A 17,652-nucleotide genomic window follows, 5' to 3' on the forward strand; every position below is an offset into this window, starting at 1 on the left:
TAGCACAGAATACTGGAATAACCCAAACTGACATTAATACTATAAAGCAAATGACTTTTCAATGACTAGTGTACATTATAACACAACATAAAAGTTTTTATGTCTCATGTAAAAGCTATGTCATACTGGAATATATACTTATGCCACGGAGGCTTAACTCTGGGTGTACATCAAAAATATCCCCACCCACAATGATTCTGTGAGTTTGGGCCCAGATGTCTGTATTTTTACAAGTTTCTTAGGTGATTCTGACACATACTTCCATTTAAGACAGAGTGACTGTCTTAGAGGATGTTAAATATTATTCCACTCAACTCCCAATGTACTCCCCTTAGTCACAGCAAAATGTTAAGAACTCACACATAAAGCTGCTTTGCTTACAAATCCATTACTAATCTTATCATCTCCCTGGGTTAGTTTTTATGTGATGAGTATCATAGCAGTACTTAAAAAAAAAATTAAACTTTGCTTCACATACCACCACATGAAGTTATTAAAAACTAACACTCAATTGAGGATTTAAGAGGTAATAAATTCAGAGGTGAGCTGGGAACTAGGAGTTTCCTTTGACAGTAAAGCTATCAATCCACAGCAGCACGGAATAAAGAACAGGAAGGAGTGAAGTCAGGAAAAGAAAGGGGAAGCTACATAGTCATCAAATTCCTCCCGAAACACGTCTTCGGCATGGCTTCATGATTTTTTACAATTATAACAACTTACCATGTATGCTCATGTTTGAACAGAAAAAAATATTCCCTCAAGATAATCTAGATTCATCATATATTTTGTATAATCTAGGAAAGTGTTAATCAAACTAACACTAAGAATCAAAAGCTGATTGTACTATTTGGATACCATGGGCCAGTTTCTTAACCTCAATTTATTTCTTTTGATTTTTCATCTACTTATTATAAAAAAAACTTAAATTTATTAACATACCTTGGGTCAAGAAGACTCCTCAAAAATTTGAAAAGCAAAACCTGGTTCTGAATGGAAAAACAATTAAAAATACAAATAAATGGTAAAGAACATATCTTCAAACTATGCCATGGTAAAGAATTACTCCATAAAATCTCTTTAAAGTGCACACATTTACATTAAGTCCTCTGTACAGATCTAAGAAATTTTTTTTTTTTTTTGATCTAAGAAATTCTAAAGCCTCGTTTGGAGGTTATTTCTTCTCAGTAATTCAAATAAATCATTGTCACACATCTCACTTTGAGTGCAGAAGAAACACAAATGCCTTGTTATTGCAAAAAAAAAAAAAAAAAAAAANAAACTAACACTAAGAATCAAAAGCTGATTGTACTATTTGGATACCATGGGCCAGTTTCTTAACCTCAATTTATTTCTTTTGATTTTTCATCTACTTATTATAAAAAAAACTTAAATTTATTAACATACCTTGGGTCAAGAAGACTCCTCAAAAATTTGAAAAGCAAAACCTGGTTCTGAATGGAAAAACAATTAAAAATACAAATAAATGGTAAAGAACATATCTTCAAACTATGCCATGGTAAAGAATTACTCCATAAAATCTCTTTAAAGTGCACACATTTACATTAAGTCCTCTGTACAGATCTAAGAAATTTTTTTTTTTTTTTGATCTAAGAAATTCTAAAGCCTCGTTTGGAGGTTATTTCTTCTCAGTAATTCAAATAAATCATTGTCACACATCTCACTTTGAGTGCAGAAGAAACACAAATGCCTTGTTATTGAAAAAAAAAAAAAAAAAAAAAGCCCTCTACTAAGATATATCCCCTAGCAATTCTCAGCACAAGGACCCTGAGACTGGCTGGTACTCTGAACTACTTTGCAGACAGTGGGCTCCAGCTACACTGATGGGTTCACACTACCTCACCTGGGCCTCCTGGTGATAATGGCCTATTGTGAGATAATTAATCTAAGTAGGGTGGGACTTTGAGGCCCAACCAGCAACCACCACCCAAAAAAAAAAAAAAAATTCATTAACTCCCCAATGTAATCAACTACAGAAGAGATGGCACCCTGCAACACGTTAGCAATTAATATGTCATAAAATCTGAGTTCTGTTTCTTCCACTTATTAGCTATGTGACTCTGTGTAAGTCACTGACTCTCTTAGCAATTCAGTTTACTTATGTGAAAAAAGAGAATGACAGTATCTTCTCTGCCCTCTGCACAGGGTATAGGTGAGAATTAAATGAGATACACCTTAAAATACACTCTGGAGGTGTCTGAGTGGCTCATTCAGTTGAGCATCTGACTCTTGATTTCGGCTCAGGTCACGATCCCATGGTTGTGGGATCAAGTGGTCATGACGCCAAGATCATGGGATTGAGCCCCTCGTTGGGCTCTGGGCTAAGCATAGAGCTACCTGAGATTCTCTATTTCTCTCCCTCTGCCCCTCTTCCCTGCTCATATGCTCTCTCTCTCTAAAAAAAATAATAAAATAAAATAAATGAATGAATATAAATAATGTTTCTAAGTTCTTAGGAAAGCTAAGCAAAAATTATTATAGCTTAGTTTTTCATTTTTGATATATTCACACTTCACATATATAAAGCAGGGGACTCTCAAAACTAGAAAGGATCAATGTAATTTACAATATGACATTTAAAATATATTTATCAGTCTTTAATTTCCTATCTTTTCTCTAATCTATAATTTTGTTTCAGTTTTATATGACTTTCCTTCTGGTTATAACTTAATATTCTGGCTTTTTTTTTTCATCTCAAGAATTCTGAAAACGATTGGTCAGAAGCATATCTCTTGCCACCAAAAGTAAAGGTACTTTATAAAATCTGTGTGGGATTCTCTCATATTCAGTAAAGCTCTGCAATAAAATACTTCATTTCTTTAAAAGAAACGTATAAGACTCCACAGTCCACAATCAAATAGCCACCCTTTTTTAAATCTAAGACACTTCAGCTTTTATAGGTTTGTATAATAAGTGACATTATATTCATTTACCTGGCCTCTCTGCCTCTAAGTATCTTTAGAGACTAAGGGAAATAGAAAATCCTGCACTGGATAACCTTACATTTTAAATGACAGTAACAACACTCAAGGTCAGGAGGTATATCAGCAACTGGTGACTTTTAAAGGGAGGGGCAGCCCTGTGGGTTGGGAAGAGTTTTAGGAGGAGTATCCTCCTCTCCCCATCACTAGAATGGACAGAAGGACTCTCCATGTACTTGCTCAGTATCTTGGGCAATGCTCTATATCATTCGAGCCCAACTATTATGCAGCTGTCTTTTGGCTTCTCTGCCTTCTTCCTTCAGCACAGGAATATAGGTATATGTTTGTTCCTCAGCACTTCACAGTGTTTTTGGTCCACAGCAGGTACATAATATTTATTGAATTCATGGATGTGTCTTTATCTTGAGTGAATGGACCTCATGCTGGACAGCCAAGCCTGATGTCTGGGAGTCACTTTTAACCTTTCCCATCACTTTCAATTCATTTTTAAGCCCTGCATGTTTTACTTCACAAACATATCCTGAACCCATCCACAGCACTGTCACTGACTTAGTCCCCCTCCTCACCATCTTTTGCCTAGAACTTTCACCTTCTCACTGGTCTACGTGGTCTCTGTCCTCCATCTGCTTTTTCCAGTCCATTCCATACACTACAAAGCTAATTTTCTATAAAATCAATCTAATGATGTCCTCCTTTTGCTGAAAAACAGAAATTCTCTAGGACACAAAAGATACAGTATCATTTCTTAGCACTATGCAGAAGATAGTTCAATATCAGAGCCCAAACTGTATTTTCTAGCCTCTATACTTTTAACTCCTCCCTCCAACACACCTTTTCTGGCTTAACGTAATGCTCTTCCAGGCATCATCTCCAGCATGTCATACTCACACAGACCTGGCCACTATCTGGATATGCATGCTGCCTTGTGCCTTCACGTCTTAACATACCCAGGACCCTCTACCTAGAATGTGCTTCCCAATTCTCTGCCTAGAAAACTGATGCTAATCACTCAAGACCCAGCCCAGTCATTTCTGGGAGCTCTGGTCTGACCTCACAGTTTGTGGTCTCCTCTCACTCCTATAGTGTTTTGTCCCTGTGTCTGGTGCAGCACTTATAACCTTGCACTGTGGTTATGTAAGTGCTTCTTTCCTCCACAGGAAAAATTAAAAGACTGCATTCTTATTTGCCACAAGGCCTACCATACTGTGATACATCATGTGGCCCATAGTAAGTGTTTAAATTAATAAATTCCATCCCTGTCTCTCATGCCCGCTGTCCCCCCACTAACTGCCTTGGTTTTCATCTTGCATAGTTATCTCCTTCTACAATCACTGCCACATGGGGACTCTGGGTCATGCTTTATGTTGCTGTCATTGTCCTATTCTCTACCTCTATCACTTGTAGTGATAATGACAATGAACAAAATTCACTACTAGCACTGCAATGATAGTGACAAGAGGAACAATAAGTCCACTAAATAGTATTTCAAGCTGAGCATATCAATATTCAGCATTAATATGACTATACTGTAGTTAAGATTTTCCAAGAAAAATTCTGAATAATCAGCATTAACCCAATTTGAGAATGATAAGTATGAATGAATAATAAATAACATTAATCTCAAAGAGACTACAGTTAGAGTTCCTATAGCAAAAAAAAGTGGTGGGGGCAGGTGGGCGGGCGGGCAGATCTTCTGTGGATTACAAATTTTAGAGTAAGGATAGGGTACAGTTCTGTTTCTGTGATGTTGGTATTTAATATGCAGAAAGATGAACTCCCTCATTTCCAGATGTAGAGATCATCACAAAATTGCTCCCAAATACACACATACACAGTGCAGAACTTGCTTAATGGCAATTATCTATTGAAGAAATTACTATAATCAAAAGCTCGTAGGTGGATATTCAGTAATTGTCTCTCTACTAGATGTTTCTTCCCAATATATTTTTGCAATATTTACCTGAAGTTTTTTAATGACTGTTTCAATCTGTTCAGAAAAGTGAGTAGCAACCAGCTCTGCAGCTTTACAGGGCTTCAGGGATACAAGTTCCTAAAGTGAAAGAGAAAGAGAAAATGATCTTTAATGTTAAGTTTAAATAGACCTTCCATAGATATGAAGCATGATTACCGACTTCCGTATTTTCAAGAGCTTCTACACTGCACTTCAGAAGACCTCACTATAAGGTCTCAATTTAAAGGCACATTGCAAATGAACAAAATTAGAAATATGCCATGTAAAAAATTAGATTTTGATATAAAAGGTCATTCAGAATGCTTAGAAAATGGAAGCACTAAAACTCTAGATTTAAGCCTTAATATCTACAGGATGAACAGAAGGAACAAAAGCTTTCCCAAATTTCCTGTCAGTGAATTTCACCCTGGAGCTTAAGGTAATAACTCGAAGCAATGGGAAAAAAAAATAAATAAATAAAAGAGCATAGCTGCAAATTTTCTAGCTACGAATTTAAAAACTTTACTTCTGATGCCGGTGGGCTGTGAAACCAGGAGCCTCTTAAAACAATGTAAGGACACAAGTCTTAAATGGACTCAACGGTTGACCACTGTTTATTAACTGCTGTTAATAAGGTCCATTTCTGTCAAATTTAAGACTTCCAATCTGCCCCCTCCTTGAACTTTCCTAGACGTTACTGGCTACTTACATTCCTGAAACTCTCTTCTAACTTGCTTTCTGTAACTTACTTATCTACCACTCCAAATGCATGTTTACATTGCTAAAATGCAAAGACCAACTATAGACCAATATGGTATATTGTCAAATAAAAATCAGACAAGTTATTATGACTGCAGTAACAGTCAACTAACAGTTAACAATTAGAAAAAACCTACATTGACTTTTAGCTACTAAAGAAACTGAATGAATACTCAAAAACGTTTCATATGGAAAACTCCAGACCCAAACAGCTTCACTGGTGAGTTTGAGCAACTATTTAAGAAAGAAATCATTTCCAACATTAGTTAACCTCTTAAAAAGAACAGGAAAAACAAAAACTTCAGCTCATTTTATAACATTAGCAAAATTTTCGATATCTAAACCCAATAGGACAGTATAAGAAAGGAGAACTACAGATCAGTCTTAATCATGAACATCGATATAAAAACATCCTAAATAAAAACAAAACCCAATGATATTTAAAAGAAAAAGATCAGGATCAAGTTGCATTTATCCACAGAACTCAAGTTTGGTTTAATATCAGTAAGATTTACCCATAATAATAGAATAAGAAAGAAAAGGGGAAAAATTCTTTCATGAAAAAACAGCATACCAGAAATAGAAGACTTCCATAAAATAAATAAAAGGATACAGAGTCTGACACAATATACTTAAAACCTGGGAGGGAAAGGACTAAAGAATGGGTTCAAACTTAAGTGACCATCAACCTAATATAAACTGCTACATGCATAAGATGTTATATACAGGCCTAAGGTATCCACAAATCAAAAACCAGTAATAGATATGCAAAAAATAAAGAACAAGGTATCCAAGCATCTCACTTAACTAAGTTGACAAGCCATGAAAGGAAAGGAGAGCATTATAAGAAAGGAACAAAGAAAAACTACAAAAACAACCATAAGATGAGTAACAACTGACAGTACATAAAATACCCATCAATGATTACTGTGAATGCAAATGGATTAGATGCTTCAATCAAAAGACACAAGATAACAGAATGGATAAAAAACAAGACCCATCTATATGCTACCTATAAGAGATTCATTTCAGACCTAAAGGAAGATGCAGATTGAAAGTGAAGGGACAGAAAAGCATTTATTATGCAAATAAAAAGTAAAACGAAAGCTGGGTAGCAATATTTATACTGGACAAACTAGACTTTAAAACAAAAAGTGTAACAAGAAACCAAAAAAAAAAAAAAAGACACTATATTATTATAAAGGGAACAATCCAATAAGATACAATAATTGTAAATATTTATGCACGCAACATAAAAGCAGCGGAATACATAAAGCAGTTAGTAACAAACAGAAAGGAAGTAACTGATAGTAATGCAATAATAGGGTACTTTCACACTCCACTTACATTAGCGGACAAGATCATCTAAACAGAAGATCAACAAGGAAACAGTGGCTTTGAATAACATGTTGGACCAGATCAATTTAACAGATATATTCAGAACATTCTATTCTAAAACAGTAGAATACACTTTTCTTTAAAGTGCACATGAAACATCTCCAGAATAGATCATGTGTTAGGCCACAAGTCTAAACAAATTCAAAAATATTGAAATGCATCTTTTCCAACCACAATGTTATGAAACTAGAAATCAACCAAAAGAAAGAGTCTGGAAAGACCACAAATACATGGAGTCAAATAACATGTTACTAAGCAATGAATGGGTCAACCAAGAAACCTAAAAGTAAATTTAAAAAAAACAAACATGGAAAATGAAGATGAAAACACAATGACCCAAAAGCTTTGAGATGCAGCAAAAGCTGTTCTAAGAGGGAAGTATATAACAATACAGGCCTACCTTAAGAACTAAGAAAAATCTCAAATAAACAACCTAATCTTTTATCTAAGGAGCTAGAAAAAGAACAACAAAAAAACCCCAAAACAGTAGAAGGAAGGAAATAAAGATCAGAGCAGAAATAAATGATATAGAAACTAAAAAAATAGAACAGAATAATGAAACCAGGAGCTGGTTCTTTGACAAAAATCAACAAATAGATAATCTGTAAACCAAACTCATCCAAAAAAAAAAAAAAATGGAGAGACCTCAAATAAACAAAATCGAAAAAGAGGAGAAATAACAAGACACCACAGAAAAATACACTGTAAGAGAATATTATGAAAAATTGTATGACAACAAATTGGACAACCTAGAAGAAATGGATAAATTCCTAGAAACATATAATCTCCCAAAACTGAATTAGGAAGAAACAGAAAATTTGAACAGACCTATAACCAGCAATGAAACCGAGTTAGTAATAAAAAAAACCCTACAAACCAAAGTCCAGGACCAGATGGTCTCACAGGTGAATTCTACCAAACATTTAAAGAAGAGCTAAAACCTATTCTTCTCAAACGATTTCAAATTATCAGAAGGGGAAAGGGTGCCTGGGTGGCTCAGTCGGTTGAGCATCCAACTTTAGCTCAGGTCATGATCTCATCACGGTTCGTGAATTCAGGCCCCATGTCAGGCTCTGTGCTGACAGCTCAGAGCCTGGAGCCTGCTTCATTCAGATTCTGTGTCTCCCTCTCTCTCCCTCTGCCCCTTCCCTGATCCCACTGTCTCTCTCTCTTCAAAAATAAACATTAAAAAAATTTTTTTTTAATCAGAAGGGGAAGGAAGGAGAGCTTCCAAATTCATTCCATGGGCCAGCATTCCCTGATACCAAAATGAGATGAAGACCCTATGAAAAACAGAACTACAGTCCAATATCTCTGACAAACACAGATGCAAAAATTCTCAACAAAATATTGGCAAACTGAACCAATATATTAAAAGCATCATTCACCACAATTAAATGTGGTTTATTCCCAGGATGCAATGGTGGCTCAATATTCACAAAACAATCAACGTGATATATCACATCAATAAAAAATAAAAAAAGATAAAAACCGTATGGCCATTTCAATTAGCTGCAGAAAAAGTATTTGAGAAAGTACAACATTTGTTCATAATAAAAACCCTCAACAAAGTACACTGACAGGGAACATATCTCATCATAATAAAGGCCACATATGAAAAATCCACAGCTAACATCACACTCAATGGTGAAAAACTGAGAGCTTTTCCCCTAAAATCAAGAACATGAGAAGGATGTCTACTTTCACCACTTTTATTCAACATAGCACTACAAGTTCTAGCCACAGCAATCGGACAAGGAAAAGAAATAAAAGGAATCCAAACTGGTAAGGAAAAAGTAGAACTTTCACTATTTGCAGATGACATGATACTATATATTACAGAAAACACTACGACTCTATCAAAAACTACTAGAATGGATAAATGAATTCAGGAAGGTCACAGGATACAAAATCTATATATAGAAACCCATTGCATTTCTATGCACTAATAGTGAAGTAGAAAAGAAGTTAAGAAAACAATCTCATTTATAACTGCATCCAAGATACTTAAATACCTAGGAATAAACTTAACCAAGGAGGTAAAAGACCTACACTCTGAAAACTATAAAACACTGATGAAAGAAACTGAAGATGACGAAAACAAATGGAAAGATATTCTACGCTCATGGATTTGAAGAATGAATACTGTGAAAACATCCATACTACTACTCAAAGCAATCTATGGATTTAATGCAATCCCCATCAAAATATCAAAAGCATTTTTCACAGAACTAGAACAAATAATACTTAAATTTGCATGAAAGCACAAAAGACCCTGAAAAAGAACAAAACTGGTGGTATCACAATCCCAGATTTCAAGCTGTATTACAAAGCATTAGTAATCAAGACAGTATGGGACTAGCACAAAAACAGACACACAAACCAAAGGAACAGAATAGAGAACCCAGAAATAAACTCACCATTATATGGTCAATTAATCTTTGACAAAGGAGGCAAGAATATGCTATGGAATAAAGACAGCTTCTTCAACAAATGGTGCTGGGAAAACTGGACAGCTACATGCGAAAGAATGAAACTGGACCACTTTCTTACACCATACACAAAAATGAACTAAAAAATAAATGCCTTAAATGTGAGATCCGAAACCATAAAAATCCTACAAGAGAACCCAGGCAGTAATTTCTCTGACATTGGCCGTAGCAACATTTTCCTAGATATGTCTCCTGAGGCAAGAGGAAAAACATAAACAAAAATAAGCTATTGGGACTCATCAAAATAAAAAGCTTCTGCACAGCAAAGGAAACAGTCAACAAAACTAAAAGACAACCTACTGAATGGGAGAAGATATTTGCAAATGACATATCCAATAAAGGGTTAGTATCCAAAATACATAAAGAATTTATATAACTCAATGCCAAAAAAACAAACAATCCAATTAAAAATGGCCATAAGACATGAACAGACATTTCTGCAAAGATGACATACAGATGGCAAGTAGACACATGAAAAGAAGCTCAGGGAATTGCAAATTAAAACCACAATGAGGTATCATCTCATACCTGTCAGAATGGCTAAAATCAAAAACACAAGAAACAGCAAGCATTGGTAAGGATGTGAAGAAAGAGGAAGCCTCATGCACTGTTGGTAGGAATGCACACTGATGTGAAAAACAGTGTAGAAGTTCCTCAAAATATTAAAAATAGAACTACCATATGATCCAGTAATTCCACTATGGGGTATTTACCCAAAGAATATGAAAGCACTAATCTGAAAAGATATATGAACCCCTATGTTTACTGCAGCATTATTTACAATAGCCAAATTATGGAAGCAGTCCAAGTGTCCTTCGACAGATTAATGGATAAAGAAAAGATGGTATAGACTGAAATATGCTGGAATATTACTCAGCCATAAAAATAACGAAATCTTGCCATTTGCAACAACATGGATGGATGGAGAGAGTATAATGCTAAGTGAAATAAATCAGAGAAGGACAAATACCAGATGATTTCACTCATGTGGAATTTAAGAAACAAAACAAAGGAAAAAGGAGACCAACCAAAAAACTAAAAACTATCGAAAACTGATGACTACCAGAACAGAGATGGATGGGGGTATGAGTGATTAAAGAGTACACTCAGCATGATGAGCACGGAGTAATGTACAGAACTGATGAATCACTATATTGTACACGTGGCACTAATATAGTGTGTTAAATATATGAATTAAATTGTAAATTTAATTTTTGAATTAAAATTTAGAAATTAATAAAAGTATAAAAGGTCAAGAAGAGCCAATACTCCTGGGGTGCCTGGGTGGCTCAGTCGGTTAAATGTCCAACTCTTGATTTTGGCTGAGGTCATGATCTCAGTATTTGTGGATCTGAGCCCCACATTCAGCTCAGCATTGACAGCACAGAGCCTGCTTAGGATTTTCTCTCTCCCTCTCTTTGTCTCTCTCTCTCTCTCTGCCCCTCCCCTACTCACACACATGTGCTCACTCACTCTCTCAAAATAAATACATTTTTAAAAAATGGCCAATATTCCCTAAAGATGTCAAGATTTATTATAAAGCGGTAATATTTAATAGTGTGGCACCAATGCAGAGACAAAGAGAGCAGTCAAACAGAGTAGAGTGCTGAAAAAGAAACATATTCATCCTTGATATATTCACGATAAAGTAACACTGTTGAACGTGGAGAAAGGTAACCTGTTAAAATAACTAACTGTTGCTGGGAAAATTGGGCATCCATCTTTTAAAAATTAATTGGACACTCCCCTTACATCATGTACAAAAACTGCTTTCAAGTGGACCTAAGATTCAAAGACAAAAACAAAACAAACAAGAAAGCTTTTAGACAATAATATAGGAGAATTTTTTCTTCTAAAAAATTGAGTATTTGACTACTGAAGGAAAAAAAAACTGTTCTTAAAAAGAACTGCAGAAAAAAAGTCACAGAGTGGAAGATAACCAAAACATGTATCACGAAAAAACCCAAATATCCAGGATACATAAAATTCTCCTATAAATCAATAAGTACAAGAAACATTCTAATAGAAAAATGAGCTGAAGACTTGAACTGACACATCACAGAAAGCGAACTTAAACGGCCAATAAAAAATGAAAGGCTATCAATCTCATTAGTAACTAAGGGTATGCAAGTTTTGCATATAATAAAATACCCTTATACATACACTGGATTGGCAAAATTTTATTTTTTTTTTTAAGTTTATTTATTTCTTTTGAGAGAGAGAGAGGGAGAGAGAGAGCAGAGGAGGGACAGCAGAAAAGGGAGAAAGAGAATCCAAAGCAGGCTCTGCACTGTCAGCACAGAGCCAGTCGCAGGGCTCAAACTCATGAACCATGAGATCATGACTTGCTCCAAAATCAAGAGTTGGACACTTTACCAACTGAGCCACCAGGTACCCTAGATGGGCAAATTTTTAAAGTTTAACAAGGATACAGAGCTAATGGAAAATCTCATACAATGCCAGCAACTGGTGAAGTTGAAGATATGGGTATTAACAGGCAATTCTAGGCCCTAGAGCGGAGATTGTCAAATGTTAGCATGTATCATCAACATCACCTGAAGGGCTTACTGAACCATACTACTGGGCCCCAACTGCAGAGTTTCTGATCCACTAGGTCTGAGGGAAGACTGAAAGCACCTTCTATCAAGTTCTCAGCTGATGCTGTAACACTAGACTGCTCTCAAGAAATGCTTGAGATGCATGTATGATAATCACGGAATGACTATTTTTAATAGAAACTGTAAACAATAGAAATGTTCACTAACAGTAGACATGAATAAAATGTGATATACTTGTAAAATGGAATACTACGCAAGAATTAAAGTGAACCACAGCTACCTACAACAGAATGTATAAACTTCATAGAGTAGAACTTCACTTACTAAAGTTCAGAAAAAGGCAAAACAAACATATGTTTTTTTAGGGATGCAGGCATGTGCAGTAGCAATAAATAGAAAGTCAGGAAATTATCAGAAAAACCAGGATCCTGGGCATATTAGGGGAGGCAAGAGACTCTACTCAAGAAAGGATACACAAAAAGAGACTGGTGTATTGTAAGTAACTTAATTTCTTGATCTGGGCCTGGCACGTTTGCTTTTTAAATGCGTTATTAAACTGTGTATTTGTTTTATGCACTTCTTTGAGATGGTTTTATATTTTAAAATGAAAAATATTCTTAAAAATCTAATGAAACATGTTTTGTCCATATTGGAAAAAGCATCAAAACCAGCAATTCTTTACCTAGAATCCACAGACCAAACCTAAGGATGCCTTTGAGGCAGTCTGTGGATCCCTGCAGTAAGAAACAAAACTACGTACCTGTGCACATGCACAATATTATGTGCCACAGGTCCAAATCTTTCATTAGATTCTCACAAGAGTCTATAAGCCCAGAGTAGTAAGACATCCATACACTGTGTATATTGTCAGAAAATTTTATTATGAGGATGTTTCCCCCTACACATTGAATGTTGTCTTTATGCACATTACTGAAGCCACAGAAGTCCTTCAACAAAAAGTCTGTATGTTTTTAATTGTGGCCATAAGAGATATTAAAAAGCTCAAGGTGAAAAAATGTGCAGATGTGGGGAAAACAGTCAGAAGAAATAACTGTTGTGCAGCAAAAACCCTTCTTGTTTCTCCAGTATGAGTTTTCTGCTGAGTAATTTGTTTGCTCATTGATTAATTCATCACGTGTCACATTATGCAGAGACAGAGCTCCATTTTCCGATGTCTGGAGTCCATGTGCTCAAACCACTGCATAATGTAGATGAAGTGAAATGAAGAATGAGCCATAATGTAACTGTGGGGACAAAGGGGATGATGAAAGGAAAAAGAATACAAAATGATTAAAGGAAAAAAGATACACCTGAAAATAGGGAAACCTTTCCTTGAGTTCTTTCCACCAAGATATATGCATTCATCTTCTTGTTAGCAGGAATATGGTAACATTAAATAACATATATGTTCTCAGTCCTACAGATAAAAAAAAGTGTGCCAGTGACTTCAGACCACATATCTGGTGATTGACTGTACCACCTTTCACACCACATGTTTCCCATAAGATGCTGTTCACATTTCTGATCTCTCTAAACTTTACAACCACTGGGAACTAGAACAAAGAATTCACATCACAAGTAATGTTTCTTCAAAGTTTCAGAGCTCATCCTTTCTTATCATTTTCCATATGGATGACATTTTTAAAAAGATACTGAATAATCATATCTCTCACTACCTCTCTAAACCCATCACCAGAAGTTCCCCCATCATTTGATCCTTGCTACAGGAAGAAAGACTTTGTAGATCTCTTATCTCCAAAACTAGGATTACCTAAGCATCTTTTGTCATAGTTTTTTTTTTTCAACTATCAGTAATCCCTAAAACAGAACAGATTCAAAAAACCTACTAGATCTGTTGGTTTCTGAGGTGTTGTGTACAGGATGAATCTAAGGAACTGAATGTGAGGACAGATTTGGGGGCCTCTCTTCAGATTCACTGTGATCACACGTTCATCACACATGTTATTAGTCTCTCCATTTAAGCATCTTATAAGCTTGTTTTTTAAAAGGACCTTCTTGCTCTAAAGTCAACTCCCGTATTCTTGCAAAAAAGCATGCATAAAGAAAACCAGAAATGTTCTGTTACATACAGAGAGGGAAATATATCAGAGAGAATAATGCACTGCAGTAATGTTTCTAAAAGTCCACTGGGTGACTGGGGGGAATGGTTCCCTATCACATATTAGGTGGAAAGATCAGTACTACTCTCAGAATCATTCTAAGAAGGTCATTAGAACTCACTAATATTCCAGCTTGTCAACCAGCTGATTGAACTTGGGTTATTTTCAGAAGTTATGATATAATATATTGTATATGACATGGACTTTAAGAATACAAATATGAGGTGAAATAAGTTATCTGAAAAAAGTTAATTCTCAGGTAGATCAACTTTATAATATGACACCTGCTACTGCTTAGTTAGCATACACTTAATTTGGGAGACATCCATCCAAATTGAGAAGTTTAAGAAGTTTTGTTGACTCAGCACCTCGATATGATCCATTGCTTTCTGCCATACAGACTGCTTCTCCTCTGCACTGTGCCCAGGAATGGATAAGATATTGTGAATGTAGTTAAAGACTTCTTCCTGAAGAACACAAGACGATATAATTTATTCATTCATTCACTGAAGCAATACGAGTCACTATCTGTACCTGTCTTGGTAAGTATCTATCATTTGGAGATGGAAAACCACTTGTAGATAGTTAAACTGCTAGAAAACTGACAATGAGTTGTTTAAAGTTTAGGATAGACTCCTGGCAGTAGAAAATCCATTCCAATTAATTTTGGTCTCCATTTCATCAAGCTAATGAAAGAACATCTTACTTTTGGTCTTTGGTGGTCCCTATCCACATTCCCAATTTAATCTCCCACACCATTCCCGCCTTTTTGTGTTATTCTTACCCCTATCTTGGAATATTTTCCACTGGCTCTTGCCTGACTGGCTTCATCTAAAATTCCAAAACTCAGTCTATATGTCACCTCCTCTGAGATTCCTTTCCTGGGTGCTCTGTGGAAGTCAGTTCCCTCAACATTTTCTCAAGTTGCACCCATTTTATCCTTCCTGGCACTCATCACAATCTGTGATTATATATATGGTTTCCTTACCGTCAGTCTCCATCACTAAACTCTAAGTTCTAAAATTACAGGAAAATATATGTTTTAATGATCAATGTATACTTGGCTAACAGCAGGCCCTTGATAAAAAAATCTGTTAAATAAATGAAAAAAAAACCTTGAATCAGCAAACATGTCCCAACAAGTGTACTGAATAGTTATACCTACTTAATAGTTATTTCTACTCAATAAGGGGAGAGGAAGACCAAATAAGAAAAAAGGGTAAAGTAGTCTCATAACTCACCTCCCTCAGTGGATCACGTAAGTAGCAGTCAATAATTTTGTCATACTGGTGTTCTCGTTCATACATAAACTCACAAATTTGATAGCTAGAACATAAACGGAAAAAGTTCAGAATACCAAATAGGCAGGTGGTTATTACTGTTTCAAGAAGTTTGTTCATAGAAGTTAGTATTAAGAAAAATGAATACAGTAGATTTGATTTCTACTGTGAAATGAAGTTACAGTATCTAAGGGAGAAGAGTATCTGCCTTTTCTCTAAATACAGGGTTAAGATGTTGCTGAATACTAAGTTTAGAAGAAATTTCAAAGCTGGGTACAAAATAAATGTTAAAGCAACAATGTATCACATAAAAAGCAGTTAAAATATTAGTCATCAATTAATTAACTATATGAAGTTCCTCTGTTGACAATTAAATATGTCAAATGACATATTCAACAAATCAGATAAATAATAGCATTAAAATATCATATCTCATTTGCTATGTTAAATTCTGCATTGTTTGGTATATGAATAAGGCGACTCAAAAATCTATCAAATGATGGAAATTTTAAGTAAATGAAACTAAAATAATAAATCATAAGACTGTTATTTCATTTTCACACAAAACAAATGTACAAACTTCAAACTTACTGTTGACTTCTGCAAATTTATCTTACCCATTTCTAGACTTGAAAGACAAAAACTTTTGCACTTAGTTTTTTTGTTATTTGCATAGCTTTTCTTAATTAAAAGTTGTCAATGTATCAATAAACTGCACTTCCAGTTAGAGATGTGTAACTTAGTAATTCTATGGGAACTAATATATGCCTTAAAAACAACTTACAACTCTGCTTTTTCTGCCATGCGGATGAGCCGACTCTCTTCAAACTGAACTATGCCTCCAGCCTGCAGCAATTCTAAAAGGACCTGAACATTTAAAATAAATGAGTAAAAACACCTTGGAATCTACTTTTATTCACTAGCTCTGTAAGAGTCCATTCAGCCACACAAAATGTTAACTTTTTTGTTTTGTTTTGTTTTGTTAGTTGATGTTTCAAGTTAGATTTCCCATGTATGAGGCACCAGGAGTTTCCCTTATGATGCTGGTCATATTGTAATTAAGTCTTATAAAAAGATAAATGGCTCTGTTTTTCAAACATGGAAGAAACAGCACCATGTTTGCAAATAAATCCTTATTAGCATATCTAACTGACCCTCCACTAGGCCAAAAATGTTCATATATATTCTTTCAAGAAGTGAATTTTTGTCTGGCGCTTTCATGTCTCATGGTTCTTTAAAATCTATTGCCCATAGGTAGTATCCATGCTTACATGTTAATTTTTCTACATAAACATTAGGGTTTTTCACAGTAACATTATTCATAAGAGCCAAAAGGTAAAAACAATCCAAATGTCTATTAATGGACGAATGGATGTACAAATTATGTTATATGCATATAATGGAATATTATTCAGCTTTAAAAAAGAATAAAACTCTGACACATGATATAACATGGATGAACCTTAAAAACATTATGCTAAGTGAACTAAGCCAGTCACAAAAGGATATATATTGTATGATTCCATTTATATGAGGTACCCCAAAGCAGTCAAATTCATAGAGGCATAAAGTAGAATGGTGGCTGTCAGGGGCTGGGGAAGGTGTTAATGGGGAGTTAGTGCTTACTGCTAAATGGGGAGACTCAATTTAAGAAGATAAAGTTCTATGGATGGACGGTGATGATCAATGCACGAGATATACTTAAAGCCACTGAAATGTACACTTAATGTGGTTAAAATCAACTATGGTGCACACGCACACATTCTCTCTCTCTCTCTCTCTCTCTCACACACACACACACACACACACACACACACACACACACACACAGGAGTTATTATAATTAAGCTTTAACCACACCAGGTAGCTGAATAAAAAAGTGAATAGGATGTTGAGGTTGATTCATCAATATTTTAAAATAAAACTCAAAATATAACAGAATCATTACACAGTCATTAGACCAGCATGAGAAAGCTCTCTATCATATTTAAGTTCGGAATCCCGAGTAACATAACCCTTCCCAGAACTTCAGGAAAACATTTAACAAAGTACTTTTCTAACACAGAAAACTGATCATTTTATTTATTTTTTATTTTTTTAATGCTTATTTATTTTTGACAGAGAGAGAGAGTGC

General features: G+C 35.1%; 1 protein-coding gene across 1 annotated transcript in view; it reads right to left on the bottom strand.

Annotated features, from left to right (window-relative positions):
- Positions 1–17,652, bottom strand: part of VPS8 (VPS8 subunit of CORVET complex) — a 259,051-nt gene that overhangs the window by 114,938 nt on the left and 126,461 nt on the right. The window contains exons 31-35 of the mRNA XM_077754439.1: positions 16,303–16,385; positions 15,480–15,564; positions 14,607–14,705; positions 4,921–5,010; positions 1,405–1,451 (exon numbers count right to left, since the gene is read on the bottom strand). Coding sequence (XP_077610565.1) covers positions 1,405–1,451; positions 4,921–5,010; positions 14,607–14,705; positions 15,480–15,564; positions 16,303–16,385 — 404 coding nt within the window. The remainder of the gene's footprint in view (positions 1–1,404; positions 1,452–4,920; positions 5,011–14,606; positions 14,706–15,479; positions 15,565–16,302; positions 16,386–17,652) is intronic.

Source organism: Crocuta crocuta, unplaced genomic scaffold, assembly GCF_008692635.1.
Source record: "Crocuta crocuta isolate KB4526 unplaced genomic scaffold, BGI_CrCroc_1.0 scaffold70, whole genome shotgun sequence".
Lineage (NCBI taxonomy): Eukaryota > Metazoa > Chordata > Mammalia > Carnivora > Hyaenidae > Crocuta > Crocuta crocuta.